The sequence below is a fragment of the Oratosquilla oratoria genome, chromosome 15, assembly GCF_046742065.1.
Source record: "Oratosquilla oratoria isolate Oo_2021 chromosome 15, ASM4674206v1, whole genome shotgun sequence".
In the NCBI taxonomy this organism is placed as follows: Eukaryota; Metazoa; Arthropoda; class Malacostraca; order Stomatopoda; family Squillidae; genus Oratosquilla; species Oratosquilla oratoria.
Window position 1 is genome coordinate 2,839,757 of NC_134791.1, and position 27,498 is coordinate 2,867,254.

General features: G+C 54.6%; 2 protein-coding genes across 2 annotated transcripts in view; one reads left to right on the forward strand and one right to left on the reverse strand.

The window, feature by feature from the left end:
• The window catches only part of LOC143033238 (uncharacterized), a 207,729-nt gene that overhangs the window by 169,908 nt on the left and 10,323 nt on the right, over positions 1-27,498 (forward strand). The window lies entirely within an intron of this gene.
• Positions 21,072-27,498, reverse strand: part of LOC143033237 (uncharacterized) — a 46,869-nt gene continuing 40,442 nt past the window's right edge. The window contains exons 4-8 of the mRNA XM_076198439.1: positions 25,637-25,775; positions 24,347-24,463; positions 23,290-23,499; positions 22,845-22,979; positions 21,072-21,539 (exon numbers count right to left, since the gene is read on the reverse strand). Of these exons, the coding sequence (XP_076054554.1) occupies positions 21,414-21,539; positions 22,845-22,979; positions 23,290-23,499; positions 24,347-24,463; positions 25,637-25,775 (727 nt within the window). The 3' untranslated portion in view covers positions 21,072-21,413. The remainder of the gene's footprint in view (positions 21,540-22,844; positions 22,980-23,289; positions 23,500-24,346; positions 24,464-25,636; positions 25,776-27,498) is intronic.

The window sequence follows — 27,498 nt, forward strand, 5'->3', positions numbered from 1 at the left end:
CCTCTCTGTACCTTCCCCCTTCCTCTCTGTACCCTCCCCATCCTCCTTCTACCCTCCCCCTTCCTCTCTGTACCTTCCCCCTTCCTCTCTGTACCCTCCCCCTTCCTCTCTGTACTCCCCCATCCTCCTACCCTCCCCTTCCTCTCTGTACCCTCCCCCTTCCTCTCTATACCTTCCCCCTTCCTCTCTGTACCCTCCCCCATCCTCCTTCTACCCTCCCCCTTCCTCTCTGTACCCTCCCCCTTCCTCTCTGTACCCTCCCCCTTCCTATCTGTACCCTACCCCATCCTCCTTCTACCCTCCCCCTTCCTCTCAGTACCTCCCCCCTTCCACTCTGTACCCTCCACCTTCCTCTCTGTACCCTCCACCTTCCTCTCTGTACCCTCCCCCATCCTCCTTCTACCCTCCTCCTTCCTCTCTGTACCCTCCCCCAACCTCCTTCTACCCTCCCCCTTCCTCTCTGTACCCTCCCCCTTCCTCTCTCTCTACCTTCCCCCTTCCTTTCTATACCTTCCCCCTTCCTTTCTGTACCTTCCCCCTTCCTTTCTGTACCTTCCCCCTTCCTCTCTGTACCTTCCCCCTTCCTCTCTCTACCCCCATCCTCTCTTTACCCTCCCCCACCTCCTTCTACCTGCCCCCTTCCTCTCTGTACCCTCCCCCATCCTCGTTCATCTCTTTACCTTCCCCCTTCATCTCTGTACCCTCCCCTTCCTCTCTGTACCCTCCCCCTTCCTCTCTGTACCTTCCCCCTTCCTCTCTGTACCTTCCCCCTTCCTCTCTGTACCCTCCCCCTTCCTCTCTGTACCCTCCCCCTTCCTCTCTGTACCTTCCCCCTTCCTCTCTGTACCTTCCCCCATCCTCCTTCTACCCTCCCCCTTCCTCTCTGTACTTTCCCCCTTCCTCTCTGTACCCTCCCCCTTCCTCTCTGTACCCTCCCCCTTCTTTTCTGTACACCCAATCCTCCTTCTACTCCTCTCTGTACCTTCCCCCTTCCTCTCTCTCTGTACCCTCCCCCATCCTCCTACCCTCCCCCTTCCTCTCTGTACCTCCCCCTTCCTCTCTGTACCTTCCCCCTTTCCTCTCTGTACCCTCCCCCATCCTCCTTCTACCCTGGCCCTTCCTCTCTGTACCCTCCCCCATTCCTCTCTGTACCCTCCCCCATTCCTCACTGTACCCTCCCCCATTCCTCTCTATACCCTCCCCTTCCTCTCTGTACCTCCCCCTTCCTCTCTGTACCCTCCCCCTTCCTCTCTGTACCCTCCCCCTTCCTCTCTGTACCTTCCCCCTTCCTCTCTGTACCCTCCCCCCTCCTCTGTGTACCCTCCCCGTTCCTCTCTGTTACCTCCCCCCCCTTCCCTCTCTGTACCTCCCCCCATCCTCCTTCTATAACCCTCCCCCTTCCTATCTGTACCCTCCCCCTTCCTCTCTGTACCCTCCCCCTTCCTCTCTGTACCCTCCCCATCCTCCTACCCTCCCCCCTTCCTCTCTGTACCCGCCCCCTTCCTCTCTGTACCCTCCCCCTTCCACACTGTACCCACCCCCATTCCTCCTGTACCCTCCCCAATCCTCTCTGTATCCTCCCCTTCCTCTCTGTACCCTCCCCCTTCCTCTCTGTACCCTCCCCATCCTCTCTACCCTCCCCCTTCCTCTCTGTACCTTCCCCCTTCCTCTCTGTACCCTCCCCTTTCTCTCTGTACCCTCCCCCTTCCTCTCTGTACCCACCCCTTCCTCTCTGTACTACCCTTCCTCTCTGTACCCCCCTTCCTCTCTGTACCATCCCCCATCCTCACTGTACCCTACCCTTCCTCCCTGTACCCTCCCCCATCCTCCTTCTACACTCCCCCTTCCTCTCTGTACCTTCCCCCTTCCTCTCTGTACCCTCCCCCATCCTCCTTCTACCCTCCCCCTTCCTCTCTGTACCCTCCCCCTTCCTCTCTGTACTCTCCCCTCCTCCTGTACCCATCCCCCTTCCTTCTCTACCGCCCCCCTTCCTCTCTGTACCCTCCCCCTTCCTCTCTGTACCTTCCCCCTTCCTCTCTGTACCCTCCCCCTTCCTCTCTGTACCCTCCCCCTTCCTCTCTGTGCTCTCCCCCTTCCTCTCTGTACCCTCCCCCATCCTCTCTGTACCTCCCCCTTCCTCCCTGTACCTCCCCCTTCCTCTCTGTACCCTCCCCCTTCCTCTCGTACCTCCCCCTTCCTCTCTGTACCCTCCCCCATCCTCTCTGTACCCTCCCCCTTCCTCTCTGTACCCTCCCCCATCCTCTCTGTACCCTCCCCCTTCCCCTCTGTACCTTCCCCCTTCCTCTCTGTACCCTCCCCCTTCCTCTCTGTACCCTCCCCCTTCCTCTCTGTACCCTCCCCCTTCCTCTCTGTACCCTCCCCCTTCCTCTCTGTACCCTCCCCCTTCCTCCCTGTACCCTCCTCATCCTCTTTCTACACTCCCCCTTCCTCTCTGTACCTTCCCCCTTCCTCTCTGTACCCTCCCCCTTCCTCTCTGTACCTTCCCCCTTCCTCTCTGTACCCTCCCCCTTCCTCTCTGTACCCTCCCCCTTCCTCCTTCTACCCTCCCCCATTCCTCTCTGTACCCTCCCCCCTTCCTCTCTGTACCCTCCCCCTTCCTCTCTGTACCCTCCCCCTTCCTCTCTGTACCCTCCCCCTTCCTCTCTGTACCCTCCCCCTTCCTCTCTGTACCCTCCCCCTTCCTCTCTGTACCCTCCCCCTTCCTCTGTGTACCTTCCCCATACCTCTGTACCTTCCCCCTTCCTCTCTGTACCCTCCCCCTTCCTTTCTGTACCCTCCCCCTTCCTCTCTGTACCTCCCCCCATCCTCTTTCTACCCTCCCCCTTCCTCTCTGTACTTTCGGCCATACTCCTACCCTTCCCATCCCCCTTCCTCTCTGTACCCTCCCCCTTCCTCTCTGTACCCTCCCCCTTCCTCTCTGTACCCTCCCCTGTACCCTCCCCCACTCCTCTCTGTACCCTCCCCCTTCCTCTCTGTATCCTCCCCTTCCTCTCTGTACCCTTCCCCCTTCCTCTCTGTACCCTTCCCCCTTCCTCTCTGTACCCTCCCCTTCCCTGTACCCTCCTACCCTCCTCCCCCTTCCTCTCTGTACCCTCCCCCTTCCTCTCTGTACCTTCCCCCTTCCTCTCTGTACCCTCCCCCATCCTCCTTCTACCCTCCCCCTTCCTCTCTGTACCTTCCCCCTTCCTCTCTGTACCCTCCCCCTTCCTCTCTGTACCCTCCCCCTTCCTCTCTGTACCCTCCCCCATCCTCCTTCTACCCTCCCCCTTCCTCTCTGTACCTTCCCCCTTCCTCTCTGTACCCTCCCCCTTCCTCTCTGTACCCTCCCCCATCCTCCTTCTACCCTCCCCCTTCCTCTCTGTACCCTCCCCCATTCCTCTCTGTACCCTCCCCCATTCCTCACTGTACCCTCCCCCTTCCTCTCTGTACCCTCCCCCAACCTCCTTCTACCCTCCCCCTTCCTCTCTGTACCCTCCCCCTTCCTCTCTGTACCCTCCCCCATCCTCTTTCTACCGCCCCCCTTCCTCTCTGTACCCTCCCCTTCCTCTCTGTACCACCCCCTTCCTCCTTCTACCCTCGCCCTTCCTCTCTGTACCCCCCCTTCCTCTCTGTACCCTCCCCTTCCTCTCTGTACCCTCCCCCATCCTCCTTCTACCCTCACCCTTCCTCTCTGTACCCTCCCCCTTCCTCTCTGTATCTTCTCGCTTCCTCTGTGTACCCTCCCCGTTCCTCTCTGTACCCTCCCCCTTCCTCTCTGTACCCTCCCCCTTCCTCTCTGTACCCTCCCCCTTCCTCTCTGTACCCTCCCCCTTCCTCTCTGTACCTTCCCCCTTCCTCTCTGTACCCTCCCCCTTCCTCTCTGTACCCTCCCCCTTCCTCTCTGTACCCTCCCCCTACCTCTCTGTACCTCCCCCCTTCCTCTCTGTACCCTCCCCCTTCCTCTCTGTACCTTCCCCCTTCCTCCTTCTACCCTCCCCCATTCCTCTCTGTACCCTCCCCCATTCCTCTCTGTACCCTCCCCCATTCCTCTCTGTACGTTCCCCCTTCCTCTCTTTACCCTCCCCCATTCCTCTCTTTACCTTCCCCTTCCTCTCTGTACCTCCCCCTTCCTCTCTGTACCCTCCCCATCCTCCTTCTACCCTCCCCCTTCCTCTCTGTTTGTACCCTCCCCCTTCCTCTCTGTACCCTCCCCCATCCTCCTTCTACCCTCCCCCTTCCTCTCTGTACCTTCCCCCTTCCTCTCTGTACCCTCCCCCTTCCTCTCTGTACCTTCCCCCTTCCTCTCTGTACCCTCCCCCTTCCTCTCTGTACCCTCCCCCTTCCTCTCTGTACCTTCCCCCTTCCTCTCTGTACCTTCCCCCCCCTCTGTACCCCTCCCCTCCCACACTGGACCCTCCCCCTTCCTCTCTGTACCCTCCCCCTTGCTCTCTGTTACATCCCCCTTCGTCTTTAGTCCCTCCCCCATTTCTCTCTTTACCCTCACCCATTCCTCTCTGTACCCTCCCCCATTCCTCTCTGTACCCTCCCCCTTCCTCTCTGTACCCTCCCCCTTCCTCTCTGTACCATCCCCCTTCCTCTCTGTACCTCCCCCTTCCTCTCTGTACCCTCCCCCTTCCTCTCTGTACCCTCCCCCTTCCTCCTGTACCTCCCCCCTTCCTCTCTGTACCTCCCCCCTCCGCCTTCTACCCTCTCCCTTCCTCTCTGTACCCTCCCCCATTCCTCTCTGTACGTTCCCCCTTCCTCTCTTTACCCTCCCCCATTCCTCTCTGTACCCTCCCCCATTCCTCTCTGTACCCTCCCCCTTCCTCTCTGTACCCCCCCTTCCTCTCTGTACCCTCCCCCTTCCTCTCTGTAACCTCCCCCTCCTCTTATTTACCGTCCCCCTTCCTCTATGTATCTCCCCCCTTCCTCTATGTACCCTCCCCCTTCCTCTATGTACCTCCCCCTTCCTCTCTGTACCCTCCCCCTTCCTCTCTGTACCCTCCCCCTTCCTCTCTGTACCCTCCCCCTTCCTCCCTGTACCCTTCCCCCTTCCTCTCTGTACCCTCCCCCATCCTCTCTGTACCTTTCCCCTTCCTCTCTGTACCTTCCCCCTTCCTCTCTGTACCTTCCCCCTTCCTCTCTGTACCCTCCCCCATCCTCTTTCTACCCTCCCCAATCCTCTCTGTACCCTCCCCTTCCTCTCTGTACCCTCCCCTTGCTCTCTGTACCCTCTCCATCCTCCTTCTGTACCCTCCCCCTTCCTCTCTTGTACCCTCCCCTTCCTCTCTGTACCCTCCCCCTTCCTCTCTACCCTAGCCCCCTTCCTCTCTGTACCCTCCCCCATCCTCTCTGTCCCCCTCCCCCTCTGTACCCTCCCCCTTCCTCTCTGTACCCCCCTTCCTCTGTACCTTCCCCCTTCCTCTCTGTACCCCTCCCCTTCCTCTCTGTACCCTCCCCCTTCCTCTTCTGTACCCTCCCCCTTCCTCTCTGTACCCTCCCCCTTCCTCTCTGTACCCCCCTTCCTCTCTGTACCTCCCCCCCTCCCCCATCCTCTGTACCCTCCCCCCTTCCTCTCTGTACCTTCCCCCTTCCTCTCTGTACCCTCCCCCTTCCTCTCTGTACCCTCACCCTTCCTCTCTGTACCCTCACCCTTCCTCTCTGTACCTCCCCCCATCCTCCTTCCTCTCTGTACCTTCCCCCTTCTTCTCTGTACCCTCCCCCTTCCTCTCTGTACCTCCCCCTTCCTCTCTGTACCCTCCCCTTCCTCTCTGTACCTTCCCCTTTCCTCTCTGTACCCTCCCCATTCCTCTCTGTACCCTCCCTCTTCCTCTCTGTTCCCTCCCCCTTCCTCTCTGTACCCTCCCCTTCCTCTCTGTACCTTCCCCGTTCCTCTGTACCTTCCCCCTTCCTCTCTGTACCCTCCCTCTTCCTCTGTGTACCCTCCCCTTTCCTCTCTGTACCCTCCCCCTTCCTCTGTGTACCCTCCCCGTTCCTCTCTGTACCCTCCCCCTTCCTCTCTGTACCCTCCCCCTTCCTCTCTACCTCCCCTTCCTCTCTGTACCCTCCCCCTTCCTTCTGTACCCTCCCTCCTTCCTACCCCCCCCCTTCCTCTCTGTACCCTCCCCCTTCCTCTCTGTACCTTCCCCCTTCCTCTCTGTTCCTTCCGCCTTCCTCTCTGTACCTTCCCCCTTACTCTCTGTACTCTCCACATTCCTCTCTGTACCCTCCCCCATCCTCCGTCTACCCTCCCCCTTCCTCTCTGTACCCTCCCCTTCTTCTCTGTACCCTCCCCCTTCCTCTAAGTACCCTCCCCCTTCCTCTCTGTACCCTCCCCCATCCTCTCTGTACCCCCCCTTCCTCTCTGTACCTTCCCCCTTCCTCTCTGTACCTTCCCCCTTCCTCTCTGTACCTTCCCCCTTCCTCTCTGTACCCTCCCCCTTCCTCTCTGTACCCTCACCCTTCCTCTCTGTACCCTCACCCTTCCTCTCTGTACCCTCCCCCGTCCTCTCTGTACCCACCCCCTTCCTCTCTGTACCCTCCCCCGACCACCTTCTACCCTCCCCCTTCCTCCTTCTACCGCCCCCCTTCCTCTCTGTACCCTCCCCCTTCCTCTCTGTACCTTCCCCCTTCCTCTCTGTACCCTCCCCCTTCCTCTCTGTACCTTCCCCCTTCCTCTCTCTCCCCCTTCCTCTCTCTACCCTCCCCATCCTCCTTCTACCCTCCCCCTTCCTCTCTGTACCCTCCCCATCCACTCAGTACCCTCCCCCTTCCTCTCTGTAACCTCCCCCATCCTCTCTGTACCTTCCCCCTTCCTCTCTGTACCTTCCCCCTTCCTCTCTGTACTATCCCCCCTCCTCTCTTTACCCTCCCCATCCTCCTACCCTCCCCCCTTCCTCTCTGTACCCTCCCCCTTCCTCTCTGTACTCTCCCCCTTCCTCTCTGTACTCTCCCCCTTCCTCTCTGTACTCTCCCCCTTCCTCTCTGTACTCTCCCCCTTCCTCTCTGTACTCTCCCCCTTCCTCTCTGTACTCTCCCCCTTCCTCTCTGTACCATCCACCTTCGTCTCTGTACCCTCCCCCATCCTCCTTCTTCCCTCCCCCGTCCTCTCTGTACCCTCCCCCTTCCTCTCTGTACCTTCCCCCTTCCTCTCTGTACCCTCCCCCATCCTCTTTCTACCCTCCCCAATCCTCTCTGTACCCTCCCCTTCCTCTCTGTACCCTCCCCTTGCTCTCTGTACCCTCTCCATCCTCCTTCTACCTTCCCCCTTCCCCCTTCCTCTCTGTACCCTCCCCCTTCCTCTCTGTACCTTCCCCCTTCCTCTCTGTACTACCCTCCCCCTACCTCTCTGTACCTCCCCCCTTCCTCTCTGTACCCTCCCCCTTCCTCTCGGTACCCGCCCCCCTTCCTTCTCTCTGTACCCTCCCCCATCCTCTCTGTACCCTCCCCCCTTCCTCTCTGTAGTACCCCCCCTTCCTCTCTGTACCCTCCCCCTTCCTCTCTGTACCCTCCCCCATCCTCTACCTCCCCCTTCCTCTCTGTACCCTCCCCCTTCCTCTCTGTACCCTCCCTTCCTCTCTGTACCCTCCCCCTTCCTCTCTGTACCCTCCCCCCTTCCTCTCTGTACCTCCCCCCTTCCTCCTTCTACCGCCCCCTTCCTGTCTGTACCCTCCCCCTTCCTCTCTGTACCTCCCCCTTCCTCTCTGTACCCTCCCCCTTCCTCTCTGTACCCTCCCCCTTCCTCTCTGTACCCTCCCCCTTCCTCCCTGTACCCTCCCCCATCCTCCTTCTACACTCCCCCTTCCTCTTTGTACCCTCCCCCTTCCTCTCTGTACCCTCCCCCCTTTCCTCTCAGTACCCTCCCCCTTCCTCTCTGTACCCTCCCCCCATCCTCTCTACCCCCCCTTCCTCTCTGTACCCTCCCCTTCCTCTCTGTACCCTCCCCCTTCCTCCTTGTACCCTCCCCTTCCTCTCTTTCTACCCTCCTCTTCCTCTCTGTACCCTCCCTCTTCCTCTCTGTTCCCTCCCCCTTCCTCTCTGTATCTCCCCCCTTCCTCTCTGTACCCTCCCCCTTCCTCTCTGTACCCGACCCCCTCCTTCTACCCTCCCCCATCCTCTCTGTACCTTGCCCCTTCCTCTCTGTACCTTCCCCCTTCCTCTCTGTACCTTACCCCTTCCTCTCTGTACCCTCCCCCTTCCTTTCTGTACCTTCCCCCTTCCTCTCTGTACCTTCCCCCTTCCTCTCTCTACCCTCCCCATCCTCCTTCTACCCTCCCCCTTCCTCTCTGTACCCTCCCCCTTCCTTTTTGTACCTTCCCCCTTCCTCCCCTGTACCCTCCCCCTTCCTCTCTGTACCCTCCCCCTTCCTCCTTCTACCCTACCCCTTCCTCTCTGTACCCTCCCCCTTCCTCTCTGTACCCTCCCCCTTCCTCTCTGTACCCTCCCCCTTCCTCTCTGTACCCTCCCCCTTCCTCTCTGTATCCTCCCCCTTCCTCTCTGTACCCTCCCCCTTCCTCTCTGTACCCTCCCCCTTCCTCTCTGTACCCTTCCCCCTTCCTCTCTGTACCCCCCCATCCTCTCTGTAGCCCCCCCCTTCCTCTCTGTACCCTCCCCCTTCCTCTCTGTACCTCCCCCTTCCTCCTTCTGTACCCTCCCCCTTCCTCTCTGTACCCTCCCCTTCCTCTCTGTACTCCTCCACCTTCCTCTCTGTACCCTCCCCTTCCTCTCTGTACCCTCACCCTTCCTCTCTGTACCCTCCCCCCCTCCTCTCGGTACCCTCCCCCTTCCTCTCTGTACCCCCCTTTCCTCTCTGTACCTCCCCCCCCTCTGTACCCTCCCCCTTCCTCTCTGTACCCTCCCCCTTCCTCTCTGTACCATCCCCCTTCCTCTCTGTACCATACCCCCATTCCTCTCTGTACCCTCCCCCATTCCTCTCTGTACGTCCCCTTCCTCTCTGTACCCTCCCCCTTCCTCTTCTGTACCCTCCCTCTTCCTCTCTGTACCTTCCCCCTTCCTCTCTGTACCCTCCCCATCCTCACTGTACCCTCCCCCTTCTCTCTGTACCCTCCCCCTTCCTCTCTGTACCTCCCCCTTCCTCTCCTACCCTCCCCCTTTCTCTCTGTACCCTCCCCATTCCTCGTTCCTCTCTGTACCCTCCCCCTTCCTCTCTGTACCCTCCCCCTTCCTCTCTGTACCCTCCCCCTTCCTCTCTGTACCTTCCCCATTCTCCTCTGTACCTTCCCCCTTCCTCTCTGTACCATCCCCCATCCTCTTTGTACCCTCCCCCTTCCTCTCTGTACCCTCCCCCTTCCTCTCTGTACCCTCCCCATCCTCCTTCTACCCTCCCCCTTCCTCTCTGTACCCACCCCCCTCCTTCTAACCCTCCCCCTTCCTCTCTGTACCTCCCCCCATCCTCTTTCTACCCTCCCCCTTCCTCTCTGTACCTTCCCCCTTCTTCTCTGTACCCTCCCCCTTCCTCTCTGTACCCTCCCCCATCCTCCTTCCTCTCTGTACCTTCCCCCTTCCTCTCTGTACCCTCCCCTTCCTCTCTGTACCCTCCCCCTTCCTCTCTGTACCCCCCCTTCCTCTCTGTACCCTCCCCCATCCTCTCTGTACCTTCCCCCTTCCTCTCTGTACCCTCCCCCATTCCTCTCTCTACCCCCCCCTCCCTCTCTGTACCTCCCCCTTCCTCTCTGTACCCTCCCCCTTCCTCTCTGTACCCTCCCCCTTCCTCTCTGTACCTTCCCCCTTCCTCTCTGTACCCTCCCCCTTCCTCTCTGTACCTTCCCCCTTCCTCTCTGTACCCTCCCCCTTCCTCCTTCTACCCTCCCCCATTCCTCTCTGTACCCTCCCCCATTCCTCTCTGTACCCTCCCCCATTCCTCTCTGTACGTTCCCCCTTCCTCTCTGTACCATCCCCCTTCCTCTCTGTACCCTCCCCCATCCTCTCTTCTACCGCCCCCCCTTCCTCTCTGTACCCTCCCCCTTCCTCTCTGTACCTCCCCCTTCCTCTCTGTACTCTCCCCCTTCCTCACTGTACCTTCCCCCTTCCTCTCCCCCCTTCCTCTCTGTACCCTCCCCATCTCCTTCTACCTTCCCCCTTCCTCTCTGTACCCTCCCCCTTCCTCTCAGTACCCTCCCCCTTCCTCTCTGTACCCTCCCCCTTCCTCTATGTACCATCCCCCCCTTCCTCTCTGTACCTTCCCATTCCTCTCTGTACCCTCCCCCTTACTATCTGTACCCTCCCCCTTCCTCTCCGTACCCTCCCCCATCCTCTCTGTCCCCTCCCCATTCCTCTCTGTACCCTCCCCCTTCCTCTCTGTATCCTCCCCCTTCCTCTCTGTACCGTCCCCTTCCTCTCTGTACCCTCCCCCTTCCTCTCTGTACCTTCCCCCTTCCTCTCTGTACCCTCCCCCTTCCTCTCTGTATCTCCCCCCTTCCTCTCTGTACCCTCCCCCTTCGTCTCTGTACCTCCCCCTTCCTCTCTGTACCCTCCCCCTTCCTCTCTGTACCCTCCCCCTTCCTCTCTGTACCCCCCAACCTCCTTTTACCCTCCCCTTCCTCTCTGTACCTTACCCCTTCCTCTCTGTACCCTCCCCCTTCCTCTCTGTACCTTCCCCCATCCTCCTTCTGTACCCTCCCCCTTCCTCTCTTTACTCTCCCCCATCCTCCTTCTACCCTCCCCCTTCCTCTCTGTACGCTCCCCCATCCTCCTTCTACCCTCCCCCTTCCTCTCTGTACCCTCCCCCTTCCTCTCTGTACCCTCCCCCTGCCTCTCTGTACCCTCCCCCAACCTCCTACCCTCCCCCATCCTTCTACCGCCCCCCTTCCTCTCTGTACCCTCCCCCTTCCTCTCTGTACCCTCCCCCATCCTCCTAACCTCCCCCTTCCTCTCTGTACCCTCCCCTTCCTCTCTGTACCTCCCCCTTCCTCCCTGTACCCCCCCATCCTCCCTCTACCCTCCCCGTCCTCTCTGTACCTTCCCCCTTCCTCTCTGTACCCTCCCTCTTTCTCTCTGTACCTTCCCCCTTCCTCTCTGTACCACCCTCATCCTCCTTCTACCCTCGCCCTTCCTCTCTGTACCCCCCCTTCCTCTCTGTACCCTCCCCATCCTCCTTCTACCCTCACCTTCCTCTCTGTACCCTCCCCCAACCTCCTTCTACCCTCCCCCTTCCTCTTTGTACCTTCCCCTTCCTCTCTGTACCCTCCCCCAACCTCCTTCTACCCTCCCCCTTCCTCTCTGTACCCTCCCCCGACCTCCTTCTACCCTCCCCCATCCTCCTTCTACCGCCCCCCTTCCTCTCTGTACCCTCCCCCTTCCTCTCTGTACCCTCCCCCTTCCTCTCTGTACCTTCCCCCTTCCTCTCTGTTCCTTCCCCCTTCCTCTCTGTTCTCTCCCCCTTCTTCACTGTACCCTCCCCATCCTCCTTCTAACCTCCCCCTTCCTCTCTGTACCCTCCCCTTCTTCTCTGTACCCTCCCCATCCACACAGTACCCTCCCCCATCCTCTCTGTACCCTCCCCATCCTCTCTGTACCCCCCTTCCTCTCTGTACCTTCCCCCTTCCTCTCTGTACCATCCCCTTTCCTCTCTGTACCTTCCCCCTTCCTCTCTGTACCCTCCCCCTTCCTCTCTGTATCCTCCCCTTCCTCTCTGTACCCTCCCCCTTCCTCTCTGTACCCCCCTTCCTCTCTGTACCATCCCCCTTCCTCTCTGTACCCTCCCCCTACCTCCTTCTACCCTCCCCATCCTCCTTCTACCGCCCCCCTTCCTCTCTGTACCCTCCCCCATCCTCTCTGTACCTCCCCCCTTCCTCTCTGTACCCTCCCCCTTCCTCTCTGTACCTTCACCCTTCTTTGTACCCTCCCCCCTTCCTCTCTGTACCCTCCCCCATCCTCTTTCTACCCTCCCCCTTCCTCTCTGTACCCTCCCCCTTCCTCTCTGTACCCTCCCCCATTCCTCACTGTACCCTCCCCCATTCCTCTCTATACCCTCCCCTTCCTCTCTGTACCAGCCCCCTTCCTCTCTGTACCCTCCCCTTCCCCTCTGTACCTTCCCCCCACCTCACTGGACCCTCCCCCTTAGTCTCTGTACCCTCCACCTTCATCTATGTTCTTTCCCGCTTCCTCTCTGTACCTTCCCCCTTCCTCTCTGTACCCTCCCCTTCCTCTCTGTACCCTCCCCCTTCCTCTCTGTACCCCCCTTCCTCTGTACCCTCCCCCTTCCTCTCTGTACCCTCCCCCAACCTCCTTCTGCCCTCCCCCTTCCTCTCTGTACTCTCCCCCTTCCTCTCTGTGCTCTCCCCCTTCCTCTCTGTACCCTCCCCCTTCCTCTCTGTACCCTCCCCCATCCTCCTAACCTCCCCCTTCCTCTCTGTACCCTCCCCTTCCTCCCTGTACCTCCCCCTTCCTCTCTGTACCCCCCCATCCTCCTTCTACCCTCCCCTTCCTCTCTGTACCTTCCCCCTTCCTCTCTGTACCCTCCCTCTTTCTCTCTGTACCTTCCCCCTTCCTCTCTGTACCACCCTCATCCTCCTTCTACCCTCGCCCTTCCTCTCTGTACCCCCCCTTCCTCTCTGTACCCTCCCCCATCCTCCTTCTACCCTCACCCTTCCTCTCTGTACCCTCCCCCTTCCTCTCTGTACCCTCCCCCAACCTCCTTCTACCCTCCCCCTTCCTCTTTGTACCTTCCCCTTCCTCTCTGTACCCTCCCCCAACCTCCTTCTACCCTCCCTCTTCCTCTCTGGACCCTCCCCCCACCCCCCTCTACCCGCCCCCATCCTCCTTCTACCGCCCCCCTTCCTCTCTGTACCCTCCCCATTACTCTCTGTTCCCTCCCCCTTCCTCTCTGTACCCTCCCCCTTCCTCTATGTACCTTCCCCCTTCCTCTCTGTGCTCTCCCCCTTCCTCTCTGTACCCTCCCCATCCTCCTTCTACCCTCCCCCTTCCTCTCTGTACCCTCCCCTTCTTCTCTTTACCCACCCACTTCCTCTCTGTACCCTCCCCATCACTCTCTGTACCCTCCCCCATCCTCTCTGTACCCCCCCTTCCTCTCTGTACCTTCCCCCTTCCTCTCTGTACCCTCCCCCTTCCTCTCTGTACCTTCCCCCTTCCTCTCTGTACCCTCCCCCTTCCTCTCTGTACCTTCCCCCTTCCTCTCTGTACCTTCCCCCTTCCTCTCTGTACCCTCGCCCTTCCTCTCTGTACCCTCCCCCATTCTCCTTCTACCCTCTCCCATCCTCCTTCTACCCTCCCCCATCCTCCTTCTACCGCCCCCCTTCCTCTCTGTACCCTCCCCCTTCCTCTCTGTACCTTCCCCCTTCCTCTCTGTACCTTCCCCCTTCCTCTCTGTACCGTCCCCCATCCTCTCCCCCTTCCTCTCTGTACCCTCCCCATCCTCCTTGTACCCTCCCCCTTCTTTTCTGTTCCCTCCCCCTTCCTCTCAGTACCCTCCCCCTTCCTCTCTGTACCCTCCCCCATCCTCTCTGTACCCCCCCTTCCTCTCTGTACCTTCCCCCTTCCTCTCTGTACCTTCCCCCTTCCTCTCTGTACCCTCCCCCTTCCCCTCTGTACCTTCCCCCTTCCTCTCTGGACCCCCCCTTCCTCTCTGTACCTTCCCCCTTCCTCTCTGTACCTTCCCCCTTCCTCTCTGTACCTTCCCCCTTCCTCTCTGTACCCTCCCCCTTCCTCTCTGTACCCTCCCCCTTCCTCTCTGTACCCTCCCCCTTCCTCTCTGTACCTTCCCCCTTCCTCTCTGTACCCTCCCCCTTCCTCTCTGTACCCTCCCCCTTCCTCTCTGTACCCTCCCCCATCCTCTTTCTACCGCCCCCCTTCCTCTCTGTACCTTCCCCCTTCCTCTCTGTACCTTCCCCCATCCTCCTTCTACCCTCCCCCTTCCTCTCTGTACTTTCCCCCTTCCTCTCTGTACCCTCCCCCTTCTTTTCTGTACACCCCACATCCTCCTTCTACCCTCCCCTTCCTCTCTGTACCTTCCCCCTTCCTCTCTGTACCCTCCCCCATCCTCTCTGTACCCTCCCCTTCCTCTCTGTACCTTCCCCCTTCCTCTCTGTACCCTCCCCCTTCCCCTCTGTCCCCTCCCCATCCTCCGACCCTCCCCCCTTCCTCTCTGTACCCTCCCCCTTCCTCTCTGTACTCTCCCCCTTCCTCTCTGTACTCTCCCCCTTCCTCTCTGTACCCTCCCCCCTTCCTCTCTGTACCTTCCCCCTTCCTCTCTGTACCCTCCCCCATCCTCTCTGTACCCTCCCCTTCCTCTCTGTACCTTCCCCCTTCCTCTCTGTACCCTCCACCATCCTCCTTCTACCCTCCCCCTTCCTCTCTGTACCGCCCCCCTTCCTCTCTGTACCCTCTCCCATCCTCCTTCTACCCTCACCTTCCTCTCTGTACCTTCCCCCTTCCTCACTGTACCCTCCCCCTTCCTCTCTGTACCCTCCCCCAACCTCCTCCTACCCTCCTCCTTCCTCTCTGTACCTTACCCCTTCCTCTCTGTACCCTCCCCCTTCCTCTCTGTACTCTCCCCCATCCTCCTTCTACCCTCCCCCTTCCTCTCTTTACTCTCCCCCATCCTCCTTCTACCCTCCCCCTTCCTCTCTGTACTCTCCCCCATCCTCCTTCTACCCTCCCCCTTCCTCTCTGTACCCTCCCCCTTCCTCTCTGTACCCTCCCCCTTCCTCTCTGTACCCTCCCCCTGCCTCTCTGTACCCTCCCCCAACCTCCTACCCTCCCCCATCCTTCTACCGCCCCCCGTCCTCTCTGTACCCTCCCCCTTCCTCTCTGTACCTTCCCACTTCCTCTATGTTCCCTCCCCCTTCCTCTCTGTACCTTCCCCCTTCCTCTCCCCCTTCCTCTCTGTACCCTCCCCATCCTCCTTCTACCCGCCCCCTTCCTCTCTGTACCCTCCCCCTTCCTCTCAGTACCCTCCCCCTTCCTCTCTGTACCCTCCCCCATCCTCTCTGTACCCCCCCTTCCTCTCTGTACCTTCCCCCTTCCTCTCTGTACCCTCCCCCTTCCCCTCTGTACCTTCCCCCTTCCTCTCTGTACCCTCCCCCTTCCTCTCTGTACCCTCCCCCTTCCTCTCTGTACTTTCCCCCATCCTCTCTGTACCCTCCCCATCCTCCTACCCTCCCCCCTTCCTCTCTGTACCCTCCCCCTTCCTCTCTGTACTCTCCCCCTTCCTCTCTGTACTCTCCCCCTTCCTCTCTGTACCCTCCCCCAACCTCCTTCTGCCCTCCCCCATCCTCTCTGTACCCCCCTTCCTCTGTACCCTCCCCCTTCCTCTCTGTACTCTCCCCCTTCCTCTCTGTGCTCTCCCCCTTCCTCTCTGTACCCTCCCCCAACCTCCTTCCGCCCTCCCCCTTCCTCTCTGTACCCTCCCCATCCTCCTTCTACCGGCCCCCTTCCTCTCTGTACCCTCCCCCATCCTCCTTCCTCTCTGTACCTTCCCCCTTCCTCTCTGTACCCTCCCCTTCCTCTCTGTACCCTCCCCATCCTCCTCCTACCTTCCCCCTTCCTCTCTGTACCCCCTGTAGTGGTTACTACAATTGTCCTTCTTGGAGGAAGCTAGGATATTTAAAGTCAATCCCATGACTGATCTGTTTATTGGAAATGGTGATGATGGTATTTACAATATTTGTAGCGAAATTCTGGATTCTTGGTCTTTGGTATACAATTATTTAAAATCTATTTACAATACATAAATATGCTTCTTACAGTATGTAGAAGGATATGTTTTGTTTTATTTACAAAATAAATTAAGTTATTATAATGAACATTGTTATTATATTAATTAAAATTAGTCGAATGTATGTTTAGTCGGACGCATGTTCTAAGGGGTGACTATTGTTTATCCCGTACTCTGCGATCACGGGTCCTGAAGGGGTAATTATACGTGTTGGCTACAGAACACTACAGAACTCTCCCCCTAGTGACGAGGCAGGAGGAACGATATCTGTTTTTTCTTTGTAGTGTGTTTGTGGTTTGTAGCCCGTGTGTCCGGAGGTGTCGGAAGAGCAACAGGATCTTGTTCGTTGTCCGAGAGGAGGTATGCAGGCTTGGCGCGGTCTATGGAGATGACGTCAGTGGTTCCACGGCGATCGATGGTCAAGTTCTTCCTTGTCCTCTTGACGACTCTATATGGGCCATCGTATGGTTGTTGAAGAGGCTTCTTTACTCCCTCCACGCGAACGAAAACATGTGAGCAGTCTTCGAGGTCCTGGCTCACAAACGTTCTTGTTGGTGAGGTACGCGGTGGCACTGGCTGGAGTTTCTGCATTGTATCTGTAAGATTAGTAGCATAATCTTGAACGCTGCAGGGTTGTGTTATAGGAGCAGATGCAAGAAACTCACCGGGCAGACGGAGTGGAGTGCCATAAAGAAGTTCTGCAGAGGAGTGGCCAAGGTCTTCCTTGAGGGACGTGCGTATACCGAGGAGGACCATTGGAAGCACCGTAGACCAGTTGGTGCGGTCGCGTGCTGTTGCTGCAAGTGAAGCCTTGAGTTGTCGGTGGAAGCGTTCGACGAGTCCGTTGGATTGGGGATGGTAGCTTGCTGTTCTGAAACGCCGGATACCTAGCAAAGACATAACCTTGTTCCATAGATTGGATTCAAATTGGCTACCACGGTCGGATGTGAGGCTGAGTGGTGTACCGAATCTTGAAATCCAGGTGGTTATAAAAGCTTTGGCTACTGTATCTGTGCTTATGTCAGTAAGCGGGATTGCTTCGGGCCAGCGTGTAAAACGGTCTACACAAGTAAGAATATACCTGAAGCTGTCTGAGAAGGGAAGCGGTCCGACGATGTCGATGTGGACGTGCTCGAGTCGAGTGGAGACTGGGCGAAAGGTACCTGGAGGGGAGATGGTGTGGCGTGTGACCTTGGAAGCTTGGCATTTGACGCAGGTGCGGGTCCAGTGTCGAACGTCTTTGGCAATTCCACTCCAGATGAAGCGTGATGACATCATGTGCTGCGAAGCTCGAATACCTGGGTGGGAGAGGTCATGTAAATGGCGGAACAAGGGATACCTGTGGTTCTCGGGCAAGTAGGGACGGATGGTGTCCGTGGATACATCGGCGTAGAGCTCAGTGTTGGTTCCAGGGAGCTGTACCTTCTTCATCTGCAACGCGGGGTTTTCCATCAATCGCTGCAGCTCGGTATCACCAGCTTGGTCTGCAGCGATGGCGGCGTAGTCGATGAGAGAGGTAGAGACTGCAGATATGTTGCGCGAGAGTGCATCGGCAGGACAATTATCTGCACCTCGAACAAAACGAATATCTGTGGTGAATTGGGAGATGAAAATCTATGTGTCGGAGTTGTCTAGGGGAGTATGTTGTCTTGTTATGAATGAATGTTGTTGTGATTGGTTTGTGGTCGGTGTATATGTGGAATTGTCGTCCTTCGACGAAATACCTGAACCTGTTGACAGCCTTGTAGATGGCTAGGAGTTCCTTGTCGAAGGCGCTGTATTTCTTCTCGGCATTGTTGAGCTTCTTTGAGAAGAAGGCGATGGGTTTCCAGGCATCGTTGATGTATTGCTGCAGAACTGCGCCGACACCTGTGTCTGAAGCATCTGTCGAGATGGAAGTGATGGCATCAGGAATAGGGAAACTAAGGGCGGTAGCATTCCCGAGTGCTTCTTTGGCTGCCATGAAAGCTGCATCAGTTTCGACGTCCCAGTTGAGTACGATGGAACGTCCCCTCTTGCACGGCTTGATCATGGAGTAGAGCGGTTGGAGCAGTTGAGCGCAGCCTGGAATGAAACGATTGTAAAAATTTAACATACCAAGGAATTGCTTGAGTTGGCGCTGTGTTGTAGGTTTCGGGAAACTCTGGATGGCGTCGCAGCGGGATGAGACAGGGGTGACGCCTGAAGGTGTGACGGTGTGTCCTAGAAAGTTGATGGATGACACACCGAAGTCAGATTTCTCGAGATTGATGTGGATGCCGTAGTCTTGTAGGCGGGTAAAGACTTGCTTCAGATGGTCTTGGTGCGTGGCTTCGTCAGGGCTGGCGATGAGCACATCGTCGATGTAGGTGAAGCAAAAAGGCAGGCCTCGCAGGACTTCGTCCATGAATCTCTGGAAAGTTTGGGCAGAGTTCTTGAGGCCGAAGGGCATTCGAACGTATTCGAACAAGCCAAAAGGTGTTGTGACAGCTGTTTTGGGGATGTCAGGCGGGTTGACCGGAATATGATGGAAGGCTTTTACAAGATCGATCCGGGAGTATACGCGAGTTCCTGCAAGGTGTGAGGAAAACTCCTGGATGTTGGGAACTGGGTACCTATCCATCACAGTTCGTGAGTTGAGGGCGCGGTAGTCACCGCATGGCCTGATGTCGCCGTTGCTTTTGGGGACGATGTGGAGAGCTGACGACCAGTTGCTTGAGCTTGGGCGAATGATACCTTGACGCATGAGGGCTTCTAGTTCTGCCTTGGCTAGCTTGAGGCGTTCCGGAGCCAGACGACGGGCTTTGGCGTAGACTGGAGGTCCCGTAGTCTCTATGTGGTGCACTACGTGGTGTTTCACAGTCGTGGTCGTGGAGTAAGGTTGTGTCAAGGCAGGAAAGTTCCTGAGGAGAGAAGCAAACTTGTTATCAGCACTGATGGTTGAAAGCTGGCTACTTACTCCGGTTGTTGGCCTGGCGTAGGATGACATTGATGTAAGGGGGTCGTGGAGCTTGCGATTTTTAATATCGATCAGGAGATCGAAGTGGGTCAAAAAATCGGCGCCAAGGATGGGTTGGGAAACTGATGCAACGTAGAAGGTCCACTCAAAGGATCGGCGGAGGTTGAGTTCTAGCTGAAGTGTCTTCCTCTTGAAAACGGGTATCTTGGTGCCGTTGGCTGCGTAGAGGGAAGACATCGGCGGCAGTGATTGCTGGCTTGCTGTGGCAGGCAGGACACTGACTTCAGCTCCGGTATCGATGAGGTATGTGGTGTTGGAGAGTGGATCAAATACGAAGAAGAGTTTCGATGTATGTTGGCGAACGCTGTGCGCCGTTAGCGTTCGCCCATCGTGTTTAAAGGTGACGGTGAGAAGGTGCACGGCTGTGTACATTTCCTCGCATCTTGTCCAAAGCGACGATGGTAGTAGCAGACGCCTGATGTGTGCTTGGGTCTCCCTCTGGACGTAGACCTGGAGCGGTTGCGGTAGTATCTTGGTGACGGGGGTCGTTGTTGAAGGTTGGCAACCTGCTCTTGGAGGGCGCTAACCTGGAGGGTGAGTTTAGAGACTAACTCGGTTAACGCCTGAGTTGCAGACTGGTCGGCGAGGTTAGCGATGGTAGGGCGCGCAACTGGTACCGAAGCCATGAACTCATCAGCGAGTGTGGCTAGCTCGTCGAGCGAGAGCTTGTTCTTGGCGCTGAAGAGGTTGCCTTGGATGGTTGTTGGTAGCCGCTGGTAGAATAGGTGGCGCAAGATGGAGGTGTCGAATGTTGCGTATTTGTCTCCGAGCAATCGCTTCATGCGTCGCAGCAAGTCGGATGGTTTCTCATTTCCAAGTTCTTCTTTCGAGAGGAGCTCCTGCAGGCGTGTAGCTTCGGAAGACTCAAGGCGGTCCAGAACGGCTTTCTTCAAATCTTCGTATGGGGTACCGGATGTAGGTGCCTTGGAGATGGTGTCTGAAACTTGGAGGAGTACGTCAGATGGTAAGAGACCACAAGCATGTGAAAACTTCGTAAGGCTGGTGGTAATGCGGTTTGCCTTAAAGTTACACTCGAGGATTGTGAACCATATTGTTGGGTCGCGGTTGGAAAAAGGGGGTGCGCGGAATGCACTTACTTCCTGTTGTTGATCGTCCGTCATGCTTACGTGATTAGTATGCAGCGATGTTCGTGGGCAGCTGGGTTGGGCAGGCTGGGTCAACGGGCAGGACAACCCGGGACGGCGGGGCTGGGCAGGCTGGGTCAACGGGCAGGACGGCGGGCGGGGCTGGGCACGGCAGGGCGACGGGCTGGGCTGGGCTGGTCACGGCAGGGCGGCGGGCGGGGCTGGCGGCGGGCGGGGCTGGCGGCGGGCGGGGCTGGTCACGGCAGGGCGGCGGGCGGGGCTGGTCACGGCAGGGCGGCGGGCGGGGCTGGTCACGGCAGGGCGGCGGGCGGGGCTGGCGGCGGGCGGGGCTGGCGGCGGTCACTCCAGGGTCACCAAATGTAGTGGTTACTACAATTGTCCTTCTTGGAGGAAGCTAGGATATTTAAAGTCAATCCCATGACTGATCTGTTTATTGGAAATGGTGATGATGGTATTTACAATATTTGTAGCGAAATTCTGGATTCTTGGTCTTTGGTATACAATTATTTAAAATCTATTTACAATACATAAATATGCTTCTTACAGTATGTAGAAGGATATGTTTTGTTTTTATTTACAAAATAAATTAAGTTATTATAATGAACATTGTTATTATATTAATTAAAATTAGTCGAATGTATGTTTAGTCGGACGCATGTTCTAAGGGGTGACTATTGTTTATCCCGTACTCTGCGATCACGGGTCCTGAAGGGGTAATTATACGTGTTGGCTACAGAACACTACACCCCCTTCCTCTCTGTACCCTCCCCCTTCCTCTCTGTATCCTCCCCCTTCCTCTCTGTACCCTCCCCCTTCCCCTCTGTACCCCCCATCCTCCTTCTACCCTCCCCTTCCTCTCTGTACCTTACCCCTTCCTCTCTGTACCCTCCCCCTTCCTCTCTGTACCCTCCCCCATCCTCTCTGTACCCTCCCCCTTCCTCTCTGTACCCTCCCCCTTCCTCTCTGTACCCTCCCCCATCCTCTCTGTACCCTCCCCCTTCCTCTCTGTACCTTCCCCCTTCCTTTCTCTACCCTCCCCTTCCTCTCTGTACCCTCCCCCATCTAAGCCTCCACCTACCCACTCTTCCCCTCTTTCTGTTACACCTCCCACCATCCCACTACCTTTCCCCCACACTCTACCCCTTCCCCCACCTTCTCCCCCCACTCTTTCATGCTACCCCCCCTTACTCTCTCTCCCCCTTCACCACCTCGTATCACCTTCCTCTTCTCGTTTTCTTTGCAGTTTTGCTGAAGAAAACGCTGCTGCGGTTGGTAAATCATTTATTTTTTACATATTCATAATCACAAAAACAAAGGGCCTTATTATTATTTCTGGATTTCTTACGGCTGCTGACAGGCGATTTTATTCAGCCTGAAGACAGACCCCAAAGGTCACCGTGCCCTGCGTCAACCGAACGTATTCCGTGACGTCATCATTCCTGTGGAGAATGACGTCACACCTACGTCATATGGGCTCGTCAGTACCGATCTTTGGTATGGTCCGTTCGTCATATTTCGTATAAAAAAAAAATAAATAAAAAAAATGTAAGGCGACCTTAGGACTTTGGTGGAACGACGCAGAGCCCTCGGATCTTCCTCCTCCTCCTCCTCCTCTTCATCCTTGTCGAGGAGGAACCGTCAGTTTTTCGAGCTCGTCGAGGGCGCCCATGTGGTCGCCCAGGGTGTCCAGCACCCCGTCGGTGAAGACTTCCTCGCCCGCGGCCTGAAGGACCCAACGCTCCTGGAGGAGGGGAAGAAGAAGGAGGAGAAGGAGAAGGAGTAGGAGAGGGAATAAAAGAAGGAGTAGAAGAGGAAGGAGGAGAAGAAAAAGAAAAAGAAGGAAAAGGGACACAAGACGAAGGAGGAGGAGGAGAGGGAATAGAGGAAGAAGGAGTAGAAGAAGAAAGAAAGAAAAGGAAAAGAAGACAAATAAGTAGGAGAATAGGAGGAAGAAGAAAGAGGAGGAGAAGAAGAAGAAACCATATTTAGTTGAAGACCACACGAGACACGAATGCAGGTGAGCATATGCACTCAAACATCCAAACACTCAATTGCTCTGACATAGAAATCCTCACACACACACATTCACCTAAATGCTTGTGCATACGCACACAAACATTTTCACACACACACACACAACTATATATATATAATATATATATACACACACACACATACATACACACGCACACACGAAAGCAGTATTCAGGTCGCTAAAGAGGATAGACTACATAGACTACATTGTCGGAAGAGATCTCTTGTTTAGGGGTAAGAGAGTTTCGAGTTGTCATGATAACAAATGAAGAAAGACTAACGGATGGTATTCTTAAAAAAAATTCCTTCCCTTCCAAGGATTTATATAATATTTATATAAGGAAAGATTTTATTTTAAGAATACCACCGTAAGATTCTTACGGTGTTATTCTTAAGAAAAAAATCTTTCCCCTCCAAGGATTTATACAAGATTTATATGAGGAAAGAATTATATAAGGAAATAATTTTTTTAAGAATACCACCGTAAATTCCTAGAGGATGTGAAGAAATACGATTTTCCATATAAATGAACAATCACTTGGAATAGCTTAGAAGGCGATATAGCCTAATTTAGAACAATATGTGAAATCAAGTTTAATTATGATAATTGAGAACTAAAGGAAATGTGGCTCCAACTGGAACCATTCAGGAATTTGAACCTAGACACTACGAGTTGGAGAGTAAGAGACGGGACCCCACGAGCATATTGTTGACTGGAATTAGGTAAACGTAAACATACAGGTGCGTGCACACACGCACACACACATATTGTGCACACACGCACGCTGTTTACACACACACACACACACGCTCATACTATATTCACACACATACTGTATACACACACATACACACCACATACTATACACACACACACACATACATACTATATACACGCACGCACACACACCACATACTATACACACACACACATACATACTATATACACGCACGCACACACACCACATACTATACACACACACACATACATACTATATACACACACCCGTACCTGAAGCATGTGAAGGGCAACGTTGTTGGCGAGGGCGTTTTGCTGGAGGCTCTTGTGGTAGTGGTAGACGAGGACTTCCCACGGCGTCCCCGACAGCAGCTTCTCCTCCGTCAGGTCCTCAGCCCAGTCGTCACCCTGAAGGCAACAGAGAAACCTCAGTACGACCACAGTAGGCCCGCTTCATCTAACATGACGACCCTCGTCGTCCTCTCATGCGAAAATAGACCCTTCTCCCTTCCCTGCTCAACAGGCACTCCCCTTTTACTCAATGCCCCCATTGCACTTCATCCATCTCAATGTCGGTCTTTCCCTCAAGTTCACCCTCTCCACCTCAGCCTTCCACACCCTTTTTGATCGTCTTTCTTCACTCATTCTTCCCATGTGTCCAAACTCTCCGGCATTTTCTCATCAGAAAGAGGTTCACACTTGACCCAATCCGCCTTACTTCGAGGACGTGATCCATGAGGGCTTTCTTCGCCTGCGCGTCGAGGACGAGCTGGTCCTCCTTCTTCCTGAGTTCGAGGAAGTGGTCATGCGGGAGGGAGCGCCCCGTGTCGTAGAGAAGGGACCACACCGTCAAGTACACTTGGAGTTGGACCTCGGGCATGACAAAGTCCTCCTCGACGAGGCCCACCAACTCGCGATCAGTTTCCTCCTGAAGAAGGAGGAGGAGGAAAGTCACCCGACAGCACCGAACCTTCGTTCGGTAATCCCTTCCCGTATCCGAACTGAGGGTGTTCGGATATGCGAGGTAAATACAATTCAAACATAAATCATCTTCGGATATAGGAGGGATTACACAGTACCAATAATGATTAAGGCCCTGTTCACACTAGCGGTTTGAACCGTGGCGGTTCAAATACAGTCTAAGTCAATGGAGGGGTTCACACATAACCGCGTAATTTTTCCTTTACAATGTAATATCCCCGCGTCTTTCGCGCGGTTCAAACCGCCAGTGTGAACATGGCCCTAAGGTCTTCACGAGGTACATTATATCCAGACATGCACAAGAAATTTGTCCAGCGAGGCTGCAAACAGTGTTATCTTCTTGTGGTTGAAGTTTTCTTTAAAATTAATATAATAATTATAATAATAATAAATAAATAAATAGCGAAGTGATTAAATCTTGTGCTGAATAGTTCTTGCGAGATATGAGAGATCGGAACCATTCTTCCGGCTCGTAAGATGTATTAACATCATACGTCTGGACAGTGGACTGGGACCGTTCTCGACCGCTAATTCAGCGGTCTGAGTTCGAGTCCCGCCCAGGACCGAAAAAAAAGTCAGCATCTCTGCACTGCAAGCCGGTACTCCAACTCTGGTGGGCAAGGACTTGCGTGTGTGTGTGTGGGGGGGGGGTTACATTACCCATAGACCAGGCCATATATGATCTCTGGGCTCTCATCCGGAAGGGAAATAACTGTCGATCACGAGTCCAACACGTGAACCAAGAGCATAGATGTGATGCGAAGTTTGACCTCGACTGTCGCCCTCGACCTCACCTCGACCTTGGACTGCTCGAGGGTGACGGAGGCGATGGCCGTGATCTCGTCCTGGATGGCCTCGTTGATAAAGTCCTCGAGGAAAGAGACTTGAAGTCTCCCACTGCGCTCAAACAACTGAAACAAGACCGTTAAAAACATAAGAATGAAGGAGAACGCAAGAGACCATAAAGCCTACACTAGGCAGTTCCATGTTGTCCCTTACCCCCAATCATCTCCATCCATAAAGTTGTCTAACAGTTTCTTGAAGGAGCTAGTATCACTAATGGTACACGAAACTTATTAAAATATATATAAGAATGAAGGAGACTGCAAGAGACCCTAAGGCCTACACTAGGCAGTTCCATGTGATTTACCATCTCTCATCCCCATCCATAGTTACCTAATCTCTTCTTAGCACAGCCAATTGTTTCAGCGTTATTACATGGTTACTAAGTCTATTCCACTTTCCACCACCTCTTCCTCCTCCTCCTCCTTTTCCACCACCTCTTCCTCTTCCTTCTCCCACTTCTCCTTCTCTGGTGGTAAACCAATTCTTGTCTATTTCCTTCTTAAATCTAATCTTGACTCTATCGTAATGCCTTGTCTTGCTCCATTGCTTCTGACCCGAGTTTTCTGGTACATACAGTACACAGGCAGTTGTAATCGTAATCTGCTCCCCAAACACAATTTAAGGTATATAACACTTATATCCCATTTTCAGTCAAAATGCATGGCAATGAAATTATTATCATTATTATTGTTGTTGTTATTATTATTGTTATTATTATTATTGTTCTTGTTCTTATACTTGTTATTCTTAGTTGTGGTTTGAGGGTCGATACGTTACGAAGGACCCTACTGTAGAGGAACTGTGCCTTCCTGCACAGCTGAGCCGAGTAGTGTAATGACTTGAGTTGTTTGGGGGTGGAAGGGGGTTGGATGTTGACTAATAAACTATAATGGCTCGTAACTGATACTTCTACTCATCCATTTCCTTCTGCTCTTCTTCCTCCTCCTCCTTCTTCTCCCTCACCTTCTCCTCCTCTTTCATTTCCTCCACCTTCTCCTTCCCCACTTCCTCCTCCCCCTCCCCACCCCCTTCTCCATCTCTTCTACACCTCCTCCTCATCTTCCACAACATCCTCTTCCTCCTCCTTTTCTCTCTCATCCTCAACCTCGTTTTTCTTTTCCTCCTCCCCATCTGCTTCTCCTCCTCCTCCTCCACCTTCTCCACGTCCTCATTTTTCTCTTCATCTTCCCCCTTGTCCTCCTCTTCCACTTTCTCCTCCTCCTCCTCCTCCTTTGTACCTCCACTTGTGCCCTAAAGGCCCGTCGTTCGTCGTCCTTCCAGGGGACCTCTGCGAGTGCCGGAAGGGTCACCTCGGCCGCGTCGTAGTAAGGCACAGGATGGTCGTCGCCCCCGTCCAGGGCCGGCTTCAGCACGATTCTGGAAACAAACAAACAAATAAATTATTAAACAAATTAATAGATAAATGAATAAGTTAAATGAAGAGATAAATTATATAATTAGTAAATATGGTGTCTCATGTGTTTCTGTGCGTCTCTAATTTCATTATGTCTAACTTTTTGTTACTTTAAAATAGTTTACGGTTTTTGGTGGGATTATGTCATCATCTAAGCTATTCAAGGATTATGAGTGATTATATGTGTATATATAGGAATTTGTACGTGTGTATTCACCTTGGTCTTTGGATCACGTGTTGGACTCGTGATCGACAGCTATTTCCCTCCCGGAAAAGAGCTCAGAGTTCGTATGACCGATCTATGGGTAATGCTATGACCTTTCACACACACACACCCAACTCCCCGCCCACGAGAGTCAGAGTAACGACCCGAGGCACAGCGATACCGAAATAATTTCGGCCCTGGGCGGGATTCGAACTGGGTACTGCGAGCACTATCGTACTTCCCAATCCAGCGCTCTACCAACCGTGCCACCGAATGTGTGTGTGTGTGATAAATATATATTTGTTATATCTGGTGTACAAGCGATGAAACCATTGGATCAGACAAGGAAGAAAATGTCACCCCTACCCTGTATAAAGAAAACGTTTATTTAGAGAGAACGATGTTTTAGGGAGTGACTTTACTATCCTAAAACAATGACGCCGCGGACAATTGTGTCACCTTTGCCCTACATGTTCGGATAACCGAGACAATTTGAATGTAAATATTGAATTAATTCACTTTGAAAGGTTCAAAGACAAACTTTAATGTGAACAAACTGGAAGATTATTGGAAATAATAAGATTTTATTTTTATTTTATTTATTTTTAATTTCGGTGCCAGATTGGAGTCGGGTTGATGAGGTTCTCAATAGAATTTATTTTTGGTGAGCGCCAGATGATTTAATTCATCTGAGGTACACGGGGATCGTCAGAAATGACAAACGTAACAGGTAGCAGTGACTGCCACTTACCCGAGCTATCCAAATGCTTAAAACGGACGTTATGACAATGACATTTAAAGATTACAATAATAAAAAAAATAAAATAATATTAACTGTAGTAAGGATCGTTACTTCGAGTTTATTCCAGTGGAAAACCCGCAGCCCCACAGCAGCCGGCTCCGATCACATTGGGAAGAAATTAGAGTTTATTCAAAGGGGGGCAAGGACCACGGAGAGAAAACACACACAAACACACTTAGATCGGTCATATATGAGCTCTCATCCGGAAGGGTAATAGCTGTCGATCACGTGCCCAACACGTGGTCCAAGACCATAATAGTGAATCACACACACACATATAGATCGGTCATATATGAACTACCATTCGGGAGGGTAATACCTTTGGATCACGTGCCCAACACGTGATCCAAGACCATTACGGTAAATCACACACATATAGATCGATTATATATAAGCTCTGAGCTCTCATCCGGGAGGGTAATGGCTGCCGATCACGTGCCCAACACGTGGTCCGAGATTATAACGGTGAATCACACACACAGGTAAACAACTTTCGATTATCACTGAACGAGCAGAACTTTCTTGCCGAGTGAAAGTTCTTGTGCAAACAAACTAATTGTTCCGAACAAGAATGTAAACAAACGTGGCGAGGCGTCAATAGACTCACGCTCGCATGTCAACACTACGGCGGATAAACATACACGACGGAGAATGTTGAGACATTGGGACAATCATGAGA